This window comes from Perca flavescens, chromosome 6 (genome assembly GCF_004354835.1).
Source record: "Perca flavescens isolate YP-PL-M2 chromosome 6, PFLA_1.0, whole genome shotgun sequence".
NCBI classification, from domain to species: Eukaryota; Metazoa; Chordata; class Actinopteri; order Perciformes; family Percidae; genus Perca; species Perca flavescens.
In genome coordinates, this window is record NC_041336.1 from 31,659,221 (window position 1) to 31,682,307 (window position 23,087).

The window sequence follows — 23,087 nt, forward strand, 5'->3', positions numbered from 1 at the left end:
TTAAAACAAGGGCCCACTCCCAGGCGAGCCATAATCCATGGGTAACGAGGCTCGAACGCTGCTGCTCAAATATGAATACTGACGAGTGAGGGAACAGCACACAAGACAGAGCAGCGCTTAAAATTTATGAAGCCATATAAACAGAACTTAAGACAAGTGTTATCGCCATGGTTGTAACGCTGTTAAATGATCCTGAAGTGAAGACAGGGGACTTCCAAAGTCACTTTCCATAAAGTCCCTGAAGACACAACCAAAGACACCGGGCCCCATCTTTCACCCGGCGCAGCGCAAAGCCTGACGCAAGTGTCTTTGCTAGTTTAAGACTGACCCAGTTGTCAATTTCCCATCCAGCACTCGCGTCGTTTAAATAGCAAATGCACCTGCGCCCATCTGTGCGCCCCTGGGCGTGCCGGTCTTACAGGGAGGTTTGTTCAGGTGCATTCTGGGCGTATTGCTATCTTGGGGCAGCGGGAAGTGATCGCGCCATTGACCAACAAAATCCTGGTCTAAAGTCAGCAGCGCAGCATTTCATTGTTATTTTAACAGCAAATCCGCCATCATAATAGCAATGCGCCAAAGTACAAACGCGCCTGGCTTTTAAAGAGAATGGGAGATAACACTCTGATTGGTTTATTGCATGTTACGCCCCAAACACACCTATGAATTAATGAAGACACTAAGTACAACCCTTTTGTAAAAATAGGGTCCAGGTTGAAAAAAACGGTAGTTACCCTTTAAAGTGTACACCTTCTGACTAAATACAACCGTTACTGATAGTGTTGCTCAATAAAGAACAGACAATGGTTTCTAGCTGATTAAATTTAGCTTCCAAACGTGTGCTTCCATATTAAGTCCCTCGAAACATTTCATAAAATAATTCATCATGTCTTACCTGGCCTTTAATAATGTGCATGAAGCGTGACATCAACTCTGGACACTCCAGGAGGAAATGAAAGTGGTTAAAGATGATCTTTGGATTCCTGGAAAAAAAAAAAAAAAAAAAAAAAGGGAGGCACAGGGACGAATTGAGAGAACAAAGAGATAAAAGTGTCAAAGGAAAGAAGTTGCTGGATCATTACCCAGTGCTGCGCAGGGAGGGTGAACCATGGTGGAGAGCCGCATTGACTCACCTGGTTACAAAACACTTGAGCACCTCGTCATGCTTGCAGACAAACTCAATAAAGCGAGGGGATGTCATTCTGGGTGAGGAGAAAAAGAGGGGAGGCGAAGAGTGAGAAAGATGACGTGAGAAAGGAAACGAGACAAAACGCAATCTCATCAACAGCATTTGTTTTTCATTTCTATCTAAAATGGCAAAATCTCCTACACTGAAGAAATTATGTTGGATTATTATTATTATAATTATTATTGCTATTGCTGATGGAAAGCACGGTAAAAAAAGAAACAGAAAGATAGACGGTTCATTTCAGCAGGGATGTCAATACTGTAGCATGCCTCTATTGGCTGTTAATTAAGCGTATTTAATGATGTAATTGCGAATAATTGCATCCTCCAAGTTAGTGAAGGGGGGGGAAGCAAAATTATTTTTGAAAGTTTATTTTTTCAGAAACTTAAATATGTCTGAAAATATACATTAATATGAATCCAACATTTTGTTAGCAAAGATAAATTGGCTTATTTGTAAAAAAAAAAAAAAAAAAGAAAAAGAAGAAGTCACTGTGCCTTCCACATGTATGTTTAACATTAAAACATGATGTATAAATAATATATATTAGGCCCAGTTTAATATGCAACTGATTTGTATAAAAAATATGCAGTATGGGGTCCCTACTCAGTCTCTCTTTCAACTTAGGGGCCCTTGGCCTAAAAAACGTGAAGACCCTCTCGCGACGATAACACAAAAGCTGATATGCAATATAAGTTGCATGTTGGTCTGATTAGTATTAGTATTAGTAATTTGGACTAGCGACAGAAAGAACTACAACATCATGGAATAAAAAAAAAAAACAGAGCATTAGAGGTAGAGTTGCATGGACGTAAATGAAGACCTGTTTAAAACAATTTAAGACCTAGAACACAATGCTTGAGGGGATGTAAGACTTTTTTAGGCCTAAAAGTTTAAAATTTTAGACTTCTACTTTATAAGACCCAGAGGAAACCCTGAGTAGTAGTAGGAGTAACGTGCTAGTGCTAGTAGTAGCAGTAGTAGTAGTAGTAGTAGTAGTAGTAGTAGTTGTAGAGAAACACATCCCAGGCATTTATCTGTCCTTGTCGCTCTCTGCAGCTCAGCACAGCAGAGATTCCTTAAAGAGTGACAACCCACCAAGGGAAGTTAAGCTGTCTACAGAGGACACACTTCAGCTGCGTTTGTCTGCCTCACATGTGTTTGACAGAACAGATACGCTTGTATTTTAGTCAATCCAGCTGTTTACACCTGCTGCGTGGCAGATTCACTTGCACTGCAGCATGTGACAGCGACCTGATCTGTCTTTTTTTGGCTTGGAGTCGGTTTTCTTCCATCCTTTGCACCTAACTACAGTGAGTGGGTTTTTGAACTGTGAGCACTGCCAAAACGCATCTTAGACAATGGCAGTACTGTGGCTGAACACATCTGGTGTGACGCTGATACAGGACTGAACTGAAGCTGAAGCTGCTGCTGCGCAGGTGTTAGACTCTTAGCCTACAGATGGATGCTGGGGTGGAAATAAAGCTTACGAAACACTTTACAAACCACGGCAGTGGCAGAAAAAACAGAGTGAGTAGAGCACTGACATCAGATTACGGCGGCACTGCATTATCTCGCTTTGTTATCGTTATCGCAAAATCAACTGCCGCAATAAACACAGCGCGAAAGGATGCGACATATCGCAAAAGAGAGATTTTTTGTGTTGAAAATATCAGTAGGAAACTGCACTTAAAGATGCAGTAGGTAAGCCTTATAAAACTAACTTTCGGTCATATCTGCTGAAACTGACCCTATGTTCCAGTAGAACTACATGAAGCAGGACATTTAAAACAAATCCAGCTCCTCTGGCGCCACCTACAGCCTGTAGTGCAATTTGCAAAAAATCCACAGCTCCCCGTTCGGATGCACCAATCAGGGCCAGGTGGGGTGTTTTCATTCAGCATTCAATCTTAGAAGACCGTTTGGGCTTTAGCAGAAAGGGGACGAGGGACTGAGAAGTTGTTGATGTCAAAAATTTCATTCATTTATTTGGGGCGCATTTTTTGTTGGATTCAATGTTCAATTTGTCCAATAAAAGAATGTTGGAAATGATTTTGATTTGATTTTAGCAGACTACTGACAGCAGCAGAAAGGCAGGACTGAGTACACTTTAATATCTGTTTATTTATCCCAAGTAAAATCAAAAAATGTCAACGTTATCGCATATCGCATCTTTGCCTCATATAATGCAGTCCTAAATCATATCGCATTAGATATATGTTGCAGTGGGTAGCTTCTCTTAATGCACAAGTGGTGGCTGTGGTAGAAGTAACATTATCAGCCGGAGAGAACAGCAGTAGTAGTAGTGGCTGTAGTAATAGTGTCAATAGTAGTACAGCAGTAGTAGCAGGTGACTATATTCACGATGTTCCACTTCCGGGATTGCTCCGGTGCCACCTGATGTCCCTCATTTTGGCCGGATTTCCGGATTTCTGAGGACTATGGTTAACTGCTCCTCAGATCTCTGTTGAATCAGAGTTTTCTGTTGCACGACTAAAACAACTTTTGAACGTCCACTTGTTCCACCAAAACAAGTTCCTTCCCGAGGCTATTTTGCAGAGGGTCCGTTGCTCTGTGCGACAGTTAGCGCCGCCCAATTCAACGTTTGTTTTTGTTAAAGAAGGAGAAGAAAATCGCAATACTCAATACTAAAGAATCTTCTAGAATCAGAATAAATAAAAAAAAATTAAAATCACGATACAAAATCGGATTGGCACCCGTGTATCGTGAAATAATTGAAAAAGCACATTGTCCCTGCCTTATTAAAAAGATACTTTGCCGATTCCAATTAGGCTCTGTGTCATCTTTGTGTGGGCACGGTGTTTAGATGAACGGTGCGTGGCTTCCCTCCGTGGCAGCAGCGCGCGGAGCTCAGAGCAGCCGAGGTCTGCCAAGAACCGGCCAGATGACGCTAAACACATAACGGGGGTCTGCTGAGAGCCGCCACATGGCGCGCTGTGTCAGATTTCAGCTCCGAGCTCCGTCAGCTGGCGCCACAGAGGAAAGTCACCCCCTTTTTCTGTATACTGATTAGATATCACAGCGGACAGATGGAAGGCTGAACACCGACCCTTGTGGCATCTGACAGGAGCAGCACATATAGAAGGCCTGGATCACAGCACTGAGCCGACTGGCCGTCATGGAGATGACGTCCTCCCCATCGGCGTACACCTCTGTCTCCATGGCGGTCTGGGCGTCCAGCAAGGAGGGCATGGAGCCGGAGGGGTCGACCTCCCGCTGTTTGAGCAGCAGCGAGGCTATTTCGCTGCTGCTGGAGGAGGGGGAAGAAGGGTTCTTCCTGTTCCTGTCCAGCTCTGTGGAGATAAGCACCAGCCACTCGTCCAGGGAGTGCCACAGCAGCTCCATTGGCTGCAAAGAGACCGACAGGAGGGGAGAGGGTTCTTTTTTAAAGCTTCATTCAGGTCAACGCTATATTCAGCGTGTGTGCAGAATATAACGAGTTTGCAAAATGCAACACTTGCGAGGAAAAAGGAGGTCGTGGAGGGGACGACACCAAAAACCAAAATCACTTTTTTTTTAGTTATATTATTATTTATTATTATATATTAGTTATATTGGATGTGAAAAGAAGGAAATAGTTCTAACATTGCACTTTAGATGTGTGTGAATTTCTCCACACCAGGAGTAATTTATATAGTTCTATTTTATAGTGATCCATTCAATGTTCAAAAAATGTTCTATGTTCTGTGCAAAATGTTCTATTAAAGAAAAGATAGAAAATAAATATTTGCATGTGCTGTAAAGTGGTTAGAAAAAATGAAATCGGAATCGGCTAAGATCAGTATCGGCTGGCCTAACTCAAAGAAAATCGGAATCGGCCTAGAAAGTTGTAATCGGTGCATCTATAATACATTCTTCTATAAATACATCATTATAGATAACAATATCATGACATACTGTACATCTCAAAGTGCAATCTAAAATGACATGTAGCATGAAAGAAGATTGTATACATATTGCCCAACCCTAACTCTGTCCACACACAACAAAATGCCAATAATTTTCAAATCTAAGATTAAATCATGAAAACACCCGGCTACCTATTGTGATGGTAAGTACGATTATAAGATTGCAGGGTTCCAGAGATCATATTTCCCAAAGTTCGACATGTCAGTGCATTTGACATGCAGAGGTTTAGGATTGCTGCTGCAAATGATAAAAACGTCCATGGCTCACATCAAAGACAGCAGAACCTGTCCAGGGACATTCATCTTTTTGTACCGTCTCCACAGCCATCTGTCTCGCACACATCTGCAACCAATGGAGTCAATTCTTATTGGTGCTGTTTTAGTTGAAAGGATATACAGTCAAGACAGTATGATCATGTGCCAGTGTTACCAACTATCTTCCAATAAAAGAAGCAATTAACTAGAAAAAGTTCCACTATTGCCCCAGTGCTGTTTTTGATACTACCACCAGGACTTGCCAAAGCCGGACATTTTTAAACCCTACACAAGTGCTTTACAAAGGTGCAGTAATCAATATTTTTCATATTAACAAAGGCTCAGGTGAGTATGTGTTCTATGAAAGTGGTCACTCGTAGAGACAAACCCAAAAAAGAATTATCACCAACTCTGCAGCTTTGTGGAGCTCTTTGGAGCCTTTGAGCTCATTGTTTTGGTCAACCTTAAAAGTTCCTCAAGTCAGTACTAAAACCACTGAATGATTGTTTCCTTTCAAAGTCCAAAAGCTGGAGCATAGCCTGGCATAAACTGAATTTTGAGGTCGATATTGATATTATAAATAAAAAAAATTCTATAATTTATATTGACTGCATTTTTTTATATTTACATTTTTGACGTTGGTCACATAAATGTGGTTCTTAAAGATTAGTGACTAAGACATGTAGTAAGCAGGACTTACTACAGTGTAAAAATTAACATGGTAGTGCTCTCTGGTGGACAAACTACACATTGGAGACATTGTTTCTAAATCAACTCATTTCTTTGATATTTCTGCAGGGACATGCTGATACTGGTATATTCATAATAAGCTAATAAAGATGTAGACAGCCTCTCTCTCTCTCTCTCTCTCTCTCTCTCTCTCTCTCAATAAGATTATTAATGTCTCCTCCAATATATTTGTCTGAAGAACGATTCATTATGTTAAGCTGTATTAAAGTTAACAGCCTGTGGATTTCTTTTTGTTTGTCATATTGTTTTACTTCTCAACCTGTGAATGATGATTACTCCATTGTTCACTAAATATGAACACATGACTGATTGGGAGGTAGCCATTAAGACTATGCACATACATATACATATATATATATATATATATATATATATACTGTATATACACTATGTTGGTGCTATGCTTGGTGGAGATCTTAGACCAATCGAAACATCACACTACATCACTCAATTAAAGATATTGTGGAAGCTAAATAAAGTATGAAGATTATATTTAACCCTTGTGTTGTCTTCTGGTTGACGATGCACTTGTTGTCCTTCTGGGTCAAAATGAACACTTTTTAAAATATATTTTTGACACATTTTCTGACGTGTTTTTAAAGGGACAAAGCACTTTATTTCAATGTTTTTGTCACTTTTTTGGCGTTTGCGATGCTATTTTTCACTAAAACCAACTTATTACCACTCGTTTTACACTTATTTTTAGAATACATGGTCAATACATTTCATTTATAGGACATTATACCTAATTTTGAAATGATTAATTATTTTGACTAATATTAGAGGAACCTATGTTGATGGATAATCACAGACGTGTAGCTCAAAGTTTTGAAAGGTTTTAAATCCATTTCAATTTTGTCAAATGATATAAAATTTAATATCCAAAATTTTATGAAAGTAGTGATCAAGTACTTGCAATTGTACTTAACATTTTGGAAAAGAAACATATTTCTGATATAGAAGTTTTCAGAACGGGTCAAATTGGACCCGAGGACAACACAAGGGTTAAAAAAAATTGCTTTGATGTTTTGTGTTTTTCAGATGTGCATACTTTCATTAAATATCCGAGAATTAGGCATTAACCAATATATAATTTAAAAGTAGAATTGGTGATTATCAGTGTTGATATAATTAAGTAAAAAAAACACGTTAATGCAAATAACACAGAGCATTCACCACTTCCATCCCAGCAGCCTACTCAGTGGTTCTTGCAGCACCTACAGATCACAACGTACTGTATATCCAGCTAACCTACTAACCTTAAAGACCTGGCTGCGAGGCGTCTTGTTGCCATTGTAGCCCATGTCGTTGCCGTTGTTGGGTGAAGAAGGCCCCAGGCGGAACACATGGCAGAAAATACGAACGATTCTCAGCAGGCTCTTCATCTGTGCTTCATAACTGCTGGACAGGCTGAGGATGGACAGAGGTAAAATGAGCGACTGTCAAACATCCATTTGTAATGCAGCTACACAAAATCAGGCACCCTGACACACATTAGACAGGTACAATGTAGGGAGGCATGTAATGGATAATACGTTTGTCTCTTTATAGTCGTCAGATTCATCTACCATCCCTTATAGAACAGGCTCAGGTTTGCCTTGCACCAGCTCATAGTTATGCTGTTATAGTTTAAGACTGCCAGGAGACTCCCTTTGACCCACTGAGCTCCTCTCTCTTTCCATCTGTGTGCACTCATGTCCCAGAAATGCTTGTTACTAACCTAGCTCTGGGGAGCTTATTCCCTGGAGCCCTTTTTTTGCCCAGCAGTTTTCCTTGGATTAGGGTGGCACCTAAATCATGGTTGCAGCTGCCGCTGTGGTCCTGCTCAGCGCCCTGCTACGCCCTTTTACACCCTGCTATGCTCTGCAGTGCCCTGCTATGCCCTGCTACGTCCTGCTATGGTCTGCTCCACCCTGTAAGGCCCTGCAGTGCCCTGCTACGCCATTAACTACTACAACTACTATTTTTAGTCATAGTTCCATTATCTTTATTGTGACTATTATTGCCACTGTTCATCACACCCCCAACCGGCACCGGCTACCAAGAGCCTGGGTCTGTCTGAGGTTTCTCCCTCAAAGGGAGTGAAGCTGGGTGTTTCAACCGTTTATCCATTACTTTTAGCTAACTAGTTAAACTGTTAGTCAGTACTTTTAATTAACCATTGCAGCCGCTTATTTTCACCATTTATTAATTACTGTTAGCTACCAGTTTAAACTTCTGTGTACAGGTGTTACAGCTGATATGTTCTTTAACACAATTTATAACTAGGGATCAAACCCCGAAGGGGTACAACCCTATTTTTTTTGCTCCGGTTTATTATTATTATTCGTTGTCTTCTGCCGCGGCTCAAATTCCAGCAAGCTGGAATGAGCCAGAAACACCAAATTTGACCCAATGACTGGAATAGATGTGCATTTGGTTCCCAAGAAATATAAAAATAATGTAAATTTGTAACACACTTTATATTTAAGCAAATCTCAAAGTGCTGCATAGAAATGCTAAGGACAAGAAAAGTATTAAAACTAAAAGAAATAACAAAAGGACAAGGAAAGGAGTAAGTAATCAGCCGAAAGCCCAAATATGAGCCCAATTGGCCACATGGTTGCGCCATAATTAACAATCAAAAAAGCAATTTTGGAAAGGCCACGCCCCTCACACCGTAAGTCCAATTGTCTTGAAAATTCTCACAAATGCAGCTCAACATGCCATAAGTGTGTAAATGTGTGTATGTTTATGTGATAAGCAGGTGGCACCTTATATGGCAGCCTAGGCCACAGTGTATGAATGTGTGTGAATGGTGGCTGTAATATGGAAAAGCGCTGGGAGTAGTTGTTAAGGCTAGAAACAACTGGAACTACTAGAGCTACAACCTTCTGTTGGACGAGAAAGGGTTTGAACGCGCAAATTGCCGCTTGCGGCTATTTGTTTTGACAAATTAGTTGAGCTGCTTCACAATCTTTTCAAGTACCCCCTGGCAACAGCAGGCACCCCCCCCCTGGGGCACAAGTACCCCTGGCTGGGAATCACTGGTCTAACATACCTGAGAAGCTTGTGTCCATTGGTGGTAGCTACTTCAGCAAGACTGGTCAAGATCCTCTGGTAATGACTGTCTCTCTGCTGAGAGACATGCTCCAGAACCTGCCTGAGCTACACACAGACAGACAGACAGACAGAAAGGCAGGCAGACAGGCAGACAGACACACACACACACACACACACACACGGTCAATAGAAGTGTATAGACAGGGCTTATCAATGAATGTAGAGACAAACTGGTCCATACCATGTTCTCTTTCATTTCATCATTTTGGGTCATCTGGATGAGGGTCTGGAAAAGTCTGCTGTGGTGCTGGATGAGGATCTCACAGGTCTCCCCATATCCACCCTGAACACACACACACACACACACACACACACACACACACACACACACACACACACACACACACACACACACACACACACACACACACACACACACACACACACACACACACACACACACACACACACACACACACAAGGAGAGACAGTAAGCGCATGAATTGAACAACACAACACTACGAGGAAGAAGTGTAAAAGTACATGAGTTAAAAGGTTTAAAAAAAGCCTCACCTGCACACATAGATCCAGAGGAGTGATTCCATTCTTGTCAGCGAGGTATTTGGCACCACGAGAGAGCAGGATCTGCGCTGTGTCTCTTTGGCCATGGCTACAATAATACAGTAATGGACTAATGGTCATATATCGGCACTCTGATGTTTAAAGTTATCCATGGGTATTTTAGATTATCACAATCCCTGATATTTTGGAATATTTTAGCAGTCTGGACATGTGAATAACAACTGTGAAAAGCCAACTCCTGTTAAGTCATTGTCTAAATTAAAGAGAAACTAAAATCCAAAGCCACTTTTTCTTTTAGCTGAAAACCAATGTACAGTATGTGGGTATTTAGTAGTGTTGTTGATGGTAAGTATTTGTGTTCTACATACTGTGACATAAATATGCATAGAGACTGCTCTCTACTGGTTGGAACCCAGCTTTTGCGATTGGATTTTGTTGCTATTGGCTGATCAGGCGCTGCGTGACAGAGCATGTGACGGCGTGTATGGTTTAGTCACCAAGCAACTAGTCTGGATCAACAGGAGTACATTTTTTAGGATAATTGCCTGACATCCACGCGCCGGATGCCTTCACCTTGCCATTCTCGAACTGGGTTTGCTTCGGGAAACAACAAATTTCGAGCTAGCGAGTGACACGCTGTAAATGGCAAGTTTTGAAGAAAATTCAGATCGGGCAATCAGGCGGGCCTGCTTGGTTCTTTCGGGGGAATGACTGTAAAGATCTACGAGGAACATGTTTACGGCGTTTACTATCTAACTGGAACATTTTGGCACCGACTGGCGGTATTCCTGGGGGCCTGATCTCTGACCCTCAAGAGTTGAGGGGACGTGCAATAGAGGTGAGTTAAACCCACACTGTGAATCTTCAATATTACAATGACATCACTGATGACATCACCTGCAGGCAAAGTACAGAGGCGTGGCTCCAGAGATGTTTGGCCGGTTGATGTCAGCTCCACTGTCCAAGAGACACAGCACCGTCTAAGCAGACACAACACACACTGGTATCACATACTGGGACATTTTTTTAAACGGACATACTGGATAATAAAAAATTTAAATTAAAATTAAAAAAACATGTCATCACAACTCAAGTACAACGATTTCAATAATGACTTTCCAAGATTTACAGATATGCTCTTGATGTCTACATTCTTAAATTGTAATGGAAGATGAAAGGTTATACAAGGAAATCTCTCATATTCATATTTCTGCTTGGACGGTCCCTCCATCCACTAGCGATGAGCACAGCGTCTTCTGCTGTGGCCGGCTCGTGCTACTGTCGGTAGGAACTCAACCGAAAGGCTGCATGAAGGCCGTTTTATGCTTCTGAGTGGTATCGACGGCGTACCCCCCGCAGAGCCCACTGCGTCTGGGTTATTAATTAAATCGGTAATTTGCATCCCTAGGGGAGACACTTTGTTTCTCACACTATGGCTCTAGAGTTGCTACTCGCTCCCTCGCTCTACCACACACACACACACACACACACACACACACACACAAGCTACCCAAGTATAAACATCAGGCCACTTACGTAGGCTACAGGGAATGCTCTGCGTGGAGCCTCCACAGAACCATAAAACAGGCTTTAGAGCGTGACACGTCTGTATTCAATGGTTGTAACGCTACCTACATGCAGGGCCTCTGCAAGTTGGCAGGGATGTGTTGGCTAAGCATTGTGGTGAAGCTATTCCTAAACACACACACACACACACACACACACACACACACACACACACACACACACACACACACACACACACACACACACACACACACACTCTTCTGACTTCAAATCCTGGCAGGAATGCCTGGCTCTACAACACTGTCTTGGCCAATTCTATAATCTCAGGCACTGTAAAGAGTAGCCAGCCAATCACAATCTCAGCCCTAGCCAGCCATATACTGTATTTGCATGTCAGCTCTGAAACCCGAGCTAGGCCATGGTTGATGTCAGAGCTTCCCTGGAAATATAGATCAAAGAGAATGCAGAAAGTGTTGTGAGGCAACACAAAATGAGTTAAGAAATAACATTTCCCGCACTGCTGACAGCCAGCAAGAACACTGTAACCAGAGCATGGTGCAAAGCAGATCCACAGTACGAAGAAGGAACAATGGCTGGGTGTAGTAGAAGAAATATTTGACATGGATTCACACACATATTATATTACTGTTCTTTAGTTTTATTTTGTCATTATAACTAGCCATAGCCATATCATGTATGTAAGAAATTATTATTATTTTACTACATGCTGGCTTTATTAAATTTTTTTCTTACGGGTCTTCAGCTCAATTGTAATTTTGTCTGTATGTGGTTTTGTAAGTTGTAGGTTACAACATTTTCAATAAAAATTGAAGTGACAAAAAAAACAAAGAAATACATTTCCCACAGTGATCTTACAGGGGCTCTGTAGCTAACAACCGTTCGCAATGCCGATATAACCCAACATGTACTGCCCTCAAACTCCAGGCCTAAAAGCCTAATAAGCAGCCCCTAGAAGCCATGCTGCTCCTAATGCCCAACTAGACCAAAGTGGCTTGGACTGACCAATCCAAAGACCGACATATGTTGCCAAGCGTTGAGTCCTATGCTCTAACTGTGGCTAAAAATACAATCATATTTTTTCAACAGTGTTTCCTTTTTTGTAGCAGTGGGTGCAGGTCTGTCCGAACAACAGTTGACAAGATGTGTGATATCAGGACGATGAGCTGACGAGTTGAACGTTGTCCAATTAGAACGGACCCACCGCGGTGACATTTTTGGTGGAGCTGTTTGTTTAATAGTCGACTCGGAAGAAAGGGAACGTTTTGACGATAAACTCCATCAACACAACAGCATGTGGAGTTAAACTGGTTAATAACCTCTGAATAGTTCTACTTGTTGTTAAATTGTAATGTGAGTCAGCAGGATCATTTAAAAGGCAACCGCAACTACATTGTGCGTCTGCCCCTTTTCGGATACCGTGGCGGCAGAAATGTTGCCGTGGCGGGCCGCCACTACAAAATCAACATAGAAGAAACACTGTTCAGTGAAATAGATTTAGAATTGGCTCACGGTTTTGTGTCCGTTCTGACAGGCTACGTGTAGAGCTGTCTGCCCCATGGCATCCTCCACATCCACGTTGGACACGTGCTGGACCAGATCGTGAAGGAGCTCCGTCCTCCCATTCACCGCCAGCCAATGGATCTGCAGCATAGGTTCACAATCACTATCCTGACTACAGACCCACCCAGAGATAACGCCACGATCATTTCATTAGCAACAGGCATGATTACAATCATTTTTAGGACTAGAGCTGTAACAATTCAACATTTTGCTGTACAATTCATTGTCTCAGAAATAATTGCGATTAATAATTTATGTTCTCTTTCAGTCAAATTTAAAAACATTTATTTATGTATTACTTTTTTTAAACAAATTAAAGTTGTGAATGAATTCCAGGCTTAATCTTTTGGTTAGTCATGAATAAATGATGTTAAAAAATGTATAAATGACTCATTCTTGACAAAAGGCAAAAGAGCTGTGTGCGAGCGCACATTTCAATAATGCCGGGCTGTAAACGGGTTCGGGCTTTTAAAAAGCTGTCAATCAAAATGTACTTGTCAGGTCTAACTTTTAAGGCCTAATTGCAGCTGTAGTACAAAGCCTATTAAGTAAACAATGCCTCTTTAGTATCATAAAACATTTTTTCTTACTGAACCCCCCCCCTTCTTGTCATTTTTGTTGCTATGAACGTGTGTAGGGTCAAGTGCCAACAACTAGCATAGCTTTAGCTCAACTTGACACACCTAATCATCAAATCAGCAATTACCATCAACAGTAATACCTTAGGACCTTAGCTAGTGTTAGCAATTCATTGCGGTTAAACAAAAGAAACGTGAAAATAATTGACAACTAGACAATTATGTTATAATTGTTGCAGGCCTATTTAAGACAATCAGTACAATATGAACCCCAGTCGGAGGATTATAGTCCACTCACAGCGGTCAGTCCCTCATTGTTGCAGATGTTGACATCAGCATTATATTCCAGGAGTTTGCCCATACACTTCTTCTGTCTGAGGGAACAGTGGAACAGGAAAGGGTTAATTAATCACAACACACACACACACACACACACACACACACACAAGCCGCTTTCACACAGCCTGTTCAAGGCAGGAGTGATGCGCCTTTAAGGCACCCTGCCGTCTCTACGAAAGTTACGCAGACAGAATGGGGGGGGGCAGAGATGTTGTGCCTTTAAACCGGCAGTAGGGTTAGTCACAGAGCTGTGACCGAGCCGAATGGAGGGGCTCTATACAGTAGAAAAGCACAAGTCAGGCAGCAGTTCAGCTGGTCAAAGAGATGAGATGTGAACAGCATCCTCTCTCCATGAGCTGCTCCCACTGACCACCGCTACCAACACTACACTAACTAAACAGGCTGCTATCAAACACAAAACCATCGTTGAGAAATTCAGTGCAGAACAAACAGAGGGCAACACTGCTTACGGCCGTATGTATGGGTGCTTATGTGTTTAACCCTTGTGTTGTCTTTGGGTTTTTTGTTTTTTTTTAATACCGTTTTAATATTGGTTTTCAGAACACATAAGTTTTACAGATCTATGCAATGCAAATAACCATTTTTTTCCCCTTTTTTTTAAGTTGGAAAAACCAAAAGACTATAATTATAATAATGAAAATCTGAGAAAATAAATCACAAAATAGATGAGTATACACATACATATGTATGTGTGCATACATTAATAAATAAAGTATAATCAATAAAAAAAAAAGAATAATAATAACAGTTGCTTACCAGTTCAATACAAAAGGATTAATTGATGTGATGTAAAAAAAAAAAAAAAGAATAAAATAAATAGATATCTGAATACACCTACAATGACAACGACTAGGGACTAATAGTGTCTTCGGGTCAAATTTGACCGGTTCTCAAAATGTCTATCTCCAGAAATATGGGTTTCTTTTTAACTCCCTAATTACCGAATTTTTGAAAAATAACATGGACGGTGATCCCATACAACGCGCTTCGCAAGTACAACAAAAGATCAGATCTCTACTTTCACTGAATTTGGGGTATTTTATTACATTTTTTTTTGCATTTAAAAAAAACTTGAAATGTTTTGGCAAAGTATCCTCGCTGAACGTTGACCCTTCTGTGATCCTCCTTTCTTTAATATGAGTCTAAATAATTCATAATTTCTGCTTCTTTAACTCAAGAATTAGGTGTAGTTTCCTATAAATTAGGTTTTTAAAATGACCATGAATTCCAAAAAGAAGTGTAAAACTATAGTGGTAGTACGTTGGTGTTAGTGGTGTTTATACATATATATATATATATATATATATATATATATGTAAAATAGCTGTTAAATATTTTTCTGGTAAATTAAATCTGGTAAATCTCGTCTCCTCGTTTGTCTTACATCTGTTTTTGTTGACACCTGTCATGTGTGCCAACAGAGCGGAAATACTGGGCGGAAATGAACTGAAACTTCTTCTTTGTTTTATTGCGGGGTTGCAACCATAAAATCACCTAAAACTTAATCGCAATTCATTATTTATTCGGCAAATAACGTTTCCATCAGCGTTTATCGCATAAGCCGTAAATCGATCAAGAGAAAATCCGATGAGACCGAACGTATTTTCTTTGAGTCGATATTCATGAAATTCAATCGGATTTTACTGTTTCCATAAGGCATTTTTCATTCGATATTACTTAATTCGGACAAAAACGGGTCGATGGAAACATAGCTGCTCTGTTTCACGCCACTTAACACTTTGAACTAGGGCTGGGCGATATGGGAAAAATTAAATATCACGATATTTTTGACCAAATACCTCGATATCGATACAGCAACGATATTGTAGTGTTGACTATTGGTGCTTTCACAAAATATTTACACAGTGATATTTTTTATAAATAATCATCAATGACTAAGTGGGTAAAGGCAAATAATAGAACAGTTACAACAGTCTGGTAAGTTCAGAAAATGTCATCACTTTACTGTAATGCAGCCTTTAAAATCAGGAAAAGACAACACTTATGTCATATTAGGATATACAAAATCTAAGACGATATCTAGTCTCATATAACAATATCGATATAATATCTATATACTGTATATTGCCCAGCTCTACTTCTAACAGACATGAATCTTCACTCTTGAAGGTCCATTGACTACAAGTGAGTGACTACATGCAAATAACATCTACAAGTCAAATAAGCAGACATTTAAAAATAAAAATCAAGAGTAGAATCGAGCGGCAGTAATACAGGGAAAAACCTGAATGGTTAAAATGTTATCTTAGCCCGGATTGCTGATATTTGTGTCTGGCAAGCCAATGGAAGGCTGGGTGATCTCAGATAACAGAGCATGCAGTGTCAGCTAATGTCCACACACACACACAAACACACACATCAATACCATACTGGAATGATCAGTGAGGGGGGGGCCAATTTCAGGACAAAGATCTTGTCGCTAAAACCCACTGGCAGCGTTTCTAGAGGAGAGTTCAAGGTATCCCGAGGGGTTTTCACCTCTAGTAGCGCTACGGAGGCTTTTTTTTTTAACGAGTGGTCACCCGTTTTGTTTGTCTCGTGCACACGCGCGAGGACGCACATGGATGTACAAAAAACCATGGATGTATAAAAAAGAAAAAATGCATAGGTGCATAAATTTACCACGATGATCTGCGCTGTCGTGGGGGCCCCTAGATGCGCACTAGAGACCTCCGCTGGCCGAGCCGGCTACTTCCGGTTTAGACCTCCGCTAACTTGAATGGGGAAAATAAATAGGGCAGCACAGTGGCTCAGTGGTTAGCACTGCTGCCTCACGGCAACTAGCCACTGATCCCCGGACAGAGTTCCGGGGCGGGGCATTTCTTTGTGCAGTTTGCATGTCCTCCCGAATGTTTGCGTGGGTTTCCTCCCGCCATAAAAAAACATGCATTCTAACTAACTAGTAAGTAACTAGGACTACAGTTGAAAATGAGCCGACTGGCTAACACCCACGCATTCACAGAAACTGTTGATTAATGTGCATTGTTGAATGATTTGATTGTGGGGGTCTTCTAGACTTTCCAAATGTTATCGAACTGAATGGATCAAATTCTGATATTGAAACGAGTCATTGTCGCGGGGGGTTGGACGATCGAAAAAATGGATCCACTGATTTACAGACGTGTCTTTTTCGCCACGTAAGTCTATGGGGGAAAAGCCTCTTGGGCCTAATGGCATCACGCGATGGACACGGAAGTTGTAATGTGCCAATGTGTCCCACACAATACGTGTGTTTGGCCAGTATAGAACAAATTGGCTTCATAGCCCTGTAGACTTCCTCGGGGCCTGATGCACACACAGCTGGATTTAAATAATACTTCAAACATTGGCTTTGCGAACGATTTATGAGGAAGGAAATGCGTTCGACGTGTTCGCCGGACAACAAAGATTCACACGTTTAGAAGAATCAGCATATAACTAGAAAAGTCCGGTATGTCTGAATGGTACTTCACCGGACCAACTGTCACGAGACCTTGAATAAAAACTGAACCCAAACTCGTGAACGGAGAATCAGTGTAGTAGTGTGAGGCTCGTACCCGTTCCTAGCAGCGAGGTGCAGAGGGGTACAGCCTGAGATGTCCTGGTAGTTTGGGTTGGCTCCTCTCTTCAGCAGCAGAACCAGACACTCCACTGAGCCACAGCTGGACAGAGGACAACACAGAGCAACTGAGTGTGGCCAGAGAAGACAACCTGTCCTGCATGCGCACAAAAATCCCCTCTGCTCAATATGTGACAGAGAAACAATTCATTCAGTATAGCTTTCAGAGTATACATCCAATTCAATTCATGAACACCAGAAGGTAGATATGTTTACCACAGATTTACTCTCTCGCTTCCCACTGAAAACTAGTTAAAGGTGCAGTGTGTAACGTGTTAAGTTGTTCATTATCAAAATCTGTGTTATAATATTTACCACCACCATCAATTCCAAGTGTTCCTTTTGGCTGGAAATTTTACGTTTGCATTCGCATGAACTGGGGTAGACGCTCCATATTCATGCGCCATCTTGAACTACGTTAGCCGGTGAGGGACATACAGGACATACTGCTCCGCCTTTCGCGTTTTTTCGCGGTCACATGATAAACTCACAGGTGCTGCTAATGCTGCTAATGGGCATCGTAGTTTCCCGGGCCCCCGGCAAGTTTGAAGAAGGAAACATGGAGGACCACACGTCATCTTAATACATTCTGCTGGTGGCGGCAGCGGCGGCCGGAGCGGGCGATCAGACCGGCCAGGGCGGCCTCGAAACACTACCGGCCCCACCGGGAAAATTCCAGACTCTCCCGATTGCCACTCCGCCTCGTGCACGTATTCAAAATCCACATTTCAGGAAGAGGAGTCTTCTTCTTCGCCCAGAAAAAGAAAACGGATATTGAAAAAAAGCAAAAGACCGGCTTTTTGAAGCGTGAAGGCTACCGTAGCTGTAATACGTAATTTGAGCGGCGTGGCGCGAGAGAGTTGATTGCGATATACGACCTCAACGCCAGATGGGAGAAATTCCCACACACTGGACCTTAAAACAAAAACAGTGTCCCAGTTACTTTTGGATAATCCATAGATCTCACTGGAGAGGACTACCCAAAAATAAACCCCAAAATTGTTTTTTTTTAACAATTTGGATGAACTGACCCTTCAATTACTGAGATGAGCTTAAACCCTATTTTCCTATGTTTCTGTGTCTAAGTGGCTGATGGGAACAACAATCTTTGACATTGGTCCAGTATTAAGCGAGATTGCTGCAGTCGGCAGCGATGAAATAAGCGACAATGTAAGTTAACAGGGCAATCGTGCATGTGCTTGTATTTACCTTCGCAAAAGTGTGTGTGTGTGTGTGTGTGTGTGTGTGTGTGTGTGTGCGCTCTCTTGATTTCAGTTGTTTGCTTGCGTTCCTCACTTTGTGTTTCTTTTCGTGCACTAATTCGCTTATGACGAACAGTCGGTCCGAGTGATTCCTTTCACCGACAGCTCCGACGCTGATTTAACACGTTGAAATCTCGCCCAACGTGGAACGATGGCCGACGATGTCCCGGGTGGGTTGGCACCAGATGGAAACTACCTTACACAGCATCCACCTTTCAAAGCAGAAGCATTGCAGCAAAGTGTTTGGATGCCTTTAACACAAGGAAACCAGGGCCGCCCGGGTAGCTTACCTGGTAGAGCAGGCGCCCACCATGCAGAAGCCTAGTCTAGTCCGACCTGCGGCCATTTGCTGCATGCCTTCCCCCCTCTCTCTCTCCCCTCTTTCCTGTCCATAGCTGCCCTGTCTATTAATGGCTAAAATGCCCAAATGATCTTGAAAAAAAAAAAAAAAAAAACATGGAAGCCACGCGAGCAACACAAATAGGGTCCCTAACCTCTGCATCCCCCCCGCCCCCCCCCTCCCCCTATGAAATATAGCCCGACCGATACTGGATTTCTGAGGCTGATACCGATATTGATAAAATGACAATGATATAACTTCTTTTCCATATAACGATGAGCATGACATTTTACAGTTGAAAAATCAACCGCAAAAAGTCACCGATAGACAAACTATGTAACCGGGGGATTTCCACCGAATGCGTACCGGCTGCGTACTGGCTCCGCTGCGCGCCGGCTGCGTGCTCCGCCGTCCGTCAACACTCACCGGGTCCGGATTTGTTGCGGCACGGCTGCGGCCGTGACTGACAGCTGTAGTCACGCGGACCCAACGAGATCTCGCAAGTTCACGTCGAATAGAACCACAAAACCAACAACAGTTAGTTTCCATCCAGAGGAGCAGAGGGGAAACAGCTCCGTGCTGTACTTCCAAGGTGGAGTGCAGGGGAATGTGATCCGCCGTGAGCACGGTCGATTTTATTTTGAAAATTAACCGGATATTTATTTTGCTTCTGTGCTCCACTTCCTGGCCCGCACTATCTGCCGTGTGCTGTGTTGCTGCGGAGCTCTCCGTCGTCCGGGAAAAAATAGAAGCTCTGCGTGTCTGCCGGGACGGAGTCGGAACGCAGCCGTTCTGCCGTCACGAATGATTACGCCGCCGTTCCGGAGCGGATCCACAGACGTTCCGCAACCGGTGGAAATTGGGGGGTAAGGAAGACGCCGTTTCTGTCTTACCTCAGCCGACACCCGTACCGATATATCTGCAATGAGCCAACATGGGCTGGTCTAGCTCTACTGTGTTGTCACACACTACTGGCTGCACTGCACCTCAAACATTTTACTCCCTACTCCTTTTTTTTTTAAATATGCCGAACAGGAAGGAACTTAAGGGTGTGCCTCCTTTTAAATGAGAACAGAGTAATATCTTACTTGGCAGCGATGTGTAGCAGACTTCTCTTGACTCGTCCAAAGGCGTAGTTCACATCAAACTTTGAGTTGAGCAGCAACTCTGACACTGACCTTTTAGAGACAGGGTGGAACAAGTTCATAATTTCCTCTGGAAGACAACAACGCAAATTCACTATCCGTCGGTGGTTACAGATGTAAAGAAAAAAGTCAAGACATAATGAGGCTTGTTACAACTAGCGAAAGCAGAAGAGTATGCCACATTGCATGCATTGTTACTCAAGCGCTGGGATCACAATGTGGCAAACGCCAATACGTTGCCCAGGCTGTACAGTCTTGGTTTGATGCTTACCTGTGCTGGTCAGCCATGACCATTGGCATCAGTGTGTACACCGCAGTCTCATTGTCTGCGTCAGGAGAAACAGATGACAAAAAGCATTCAACTTGAACTTGACAAAACCTGACAAGTTGAACACTTCCAAACAGATGATGTGTCTTACCAAAGTATACCTGAACCCTTACCGGTTTGCATTGAATTGTGACTTTAAAAATTGAACGTGAAAGCAAATTGTGGATTTGGGGATATTGTAAAAAGGCGCCGACACACCAACCCGATAATCGTCCATCGGACAGTCTGGCGAGGTCAGGGACTCGAGTCTGTTCGGGGGGGCGTTGCCGTGCCGTCGTCCGTCCGAGGAGCCGTCGGCCTTCGTTTTGTTACCGACCTGACATCGGACACGTCGGACTCCATGGCCAATCTGATTGGTGGAGTACTAACCCGGAAATGACGAGCGGGATGAGCGTGACTAACCCTCTCAAAATCTGATGAAAATCTTTTGTAACTGACCTTTGTCGATCTGAAATGAAGACAGATTTCAGCAACTCCACGGCCTATTTCTCGATTAAAATGTTTTCAGAAAACACTATTTTAGTACAATATGAAGTCAACGAGTAATCGTGTTAAATTATCCTGATTTCAGTATTGACCGAAATAATCGTGATTATATTGTTTTCCATAATCGAGCAGCCCTGTATTTTAGACTAAAAAACTATAAAACATATTTGCAAAAACCTAAAAGACATTGCGCCGGTCTGCTGCCTGCTTTCTCATAAACAGTCCAGTTAAGAGAATTCCAATAGCACAATAAAAAATAAAAAAAATGAAATGCTTAATAGTAAATTGAGCCTCAGTTTCTGCTGTCAAGTGAGACTGAATAACAACAAACTGAAACTCCCCCTGTCTGCCTGCTGCTGTATGCTAGACTGTCAAAGCTGGCAAACTCAATACAAAAAAAGGAGTAACGTTAACGTTACATTGACTAACTTAACAGACGTGACCGGACCTAGCAGGCTATAGAATACAATCAGGGTGGCTGACAGTGACAGAGGCCGAGGCAGGGTGCTATGACACCTCGGTATGACTGTATTACCACGTGAACACCATTGTTTACACTGCCAGCTCGCGCTGTTTTAGCTAAAGCCTTTAGCATCCTGTGTGGGTTACCTTCTGGGAGTTCCACGGTCCTGGCCCGGCGAAGGGAACGGGTCAGCCGACTGAGCTGTACGTTGAGCTGCTCCATCGCCCGTTCCATCATAGGTGAACTGTCCACCGAGAAGGAACCGAGGGAACAGGCTCGCCCGTCGGATTTATTTGTTCCTAACGGGGGTGCGTTGTTCCTGGGCGTCGTCCATGGACGCTGGCAGAAGGAGAACCCTGTTTCTTCCGACACACCGATTTACAGTACACACATATTATTTTTTGTATCCATCCACAGCGCTGTGGCTTTACACATACACCGACAACGTTATTGCCCAGTCGCTGATACTTCCTGTTGTGATGACGTTTAGGTGCTATGCAGTGTGGGCGATGTAGTTTGGGCTCAAAAGCGGCTCTGCGGTCAAATCAGCCGTATTATGCGAAAACCATAGGCGAAAAGCCGGTGTAGACCAGTCGTCCTTTGAATATAAATGCGTGTAAAATAACGTAAGATGAGATAGACTTTATTGCCCCAGAGTGGAATTTGCCTTGGCCGTGATAGGGTCTGCAATATAAAATCATAGCGAAAAGAACAACAAATAGCCTATGTATCAATTACACATGCCCATCCTCTACATCAGAAAAGGTACACACATAATATAAGTAGGCTATAAACAGTGATCAACCAAAAAAAAAAAAAAAGGTTTGAGACGTATAATTAAAATAAATTATTTAATAAAATGGCATTCCAGAGGTTTCCTTTTTTTTAGTAATGATTAACCCTAACTCACTGCAAGAGTCTATCATACTTTAGTATTATTCTGGTGTGCTGTTTTAATGCAACTCTCAGAGCAACTGCTTTTGCATAGACAATACGCTGTCTGATTTGATCATTATCATTCTAAAGCCGTAACTGCAAGCCGTTTCACAAGGTTAATGGAGTACTGATTCCTAGGGGAAATCAGTAATGTATTTTTACTTATTTTCAAAAATAAGTAAAAAGAAATACGGGCCATTCTATGATTTTTCTCTAAGATGCCATTGTCATATTAATCATTAACAGGGATCAGTCATATTCTGTCTTGTGTCTGATTCTGATTCCAGATACTGACACATATTTCTCAAAAATGTGTAGTACTAAAGAAACTGACCTGGGTCCTAGTTTGTCATCCAGGCTGAATAAGAGATACATTACCTATTTTTTTTTTTAAATGGATGCCTTCACACTGGATCTTTGGGTCGATGTTAATGAGCAACAACTTTACAGTAATACACCAAGCTTGGATGGCACATTATGGCCACAGGGGGGCACTCCACTCCTACAAATACAGGAAACATCACACCCTAACTCACTAACAATTCAGTTCTAACTCAAAGGTTAGACTATCTGGACAGGCAAAAAACTGAGTGAGATGACTGGTCACTGGTAATATTTAATGGGTTACAACAGCGAAGTCACAATAATAACTGAATCCAAAGCTTAAACATACAGCAAACATTTCACATTACATTTCACTCCAAATGTTTATTTAAAC

The 23,087-nt window shown here is 42.2% G+C and overlaps 1 protein-coding gene across 3 annotated transcripts in view; it reads right to left on the minus strand.

The window, feature by feature from the left end:
• The window catches only part of hace1 (HECT domain and ankyrin repeat containing E3 ubiquitin protein ligase 1), a 39,000-nt gene extending 17,065 nt beyond the window's left edge, over positions 1-21,935 (minus strand). Inside the window, exons 1-15 of one of the 3 annotated variants that reach the window (XM_028580658.1) lie at positions 21,580-21,935; positions 20,428-20,482; positions 20,100-20,189; positions 17,348-17,452; positions 13,729-13,804; positions 12,802-12,933; positions 10,642-10,724; positions 9,736-9,832; positions 9,404-9,505; positions 9,161-9,267; positions 7,380-7,530; positions 5,384-5,458; positions 4,257-4,555; positions 1,131-1,199; positions 893-980 (exon numbers count right to left, since the gene is read on the minus strand). In XM_028580658.1, the coding sequence (XP_028436459.1) occupies positions 893-980; positions 1,131-1,199; positions 4,257-4,555; positions 5,384-5,458; positions 7,380-7,530; positions 9,161-9,267; positions 9,404-9,505; positions 9,736-9,832; positions 10,642-10,724; positions 12,802-12,933; positions 13,729-13,804; positions 17,348-17,452; positions 20,100-20,189; positions 20,428-20,482; positions 21,580-21,670 (1,620 nt within the window). In that variant the 5' untranslated portion in view covers positions 21,671-21,935. Of the gene's footprint in view, positions 1-892; positions 981-1,130; positions 1,200-4,256; positions 4,556-5,383; positions 5,459-7,379; positions 7,531-9,160; positions 9,268-9,403; positions 9,506-9,735; positions 9,833-10,641; positions 10,725-12,801; positions 12,934-13,728; positions 13,805-16,433; positions 16,499-17,347; positions 17,453-20,099; positions 20,190-20,427; positions 20,483-21,579 lie in introns of those variants that run through there. The other 2 variants (XM_028580659.1, XM_028580660.1) reach the window with 2 other exon arrangements.
• Positions 21,936-23,087: the final 1,152 nt, after the last annotated feature.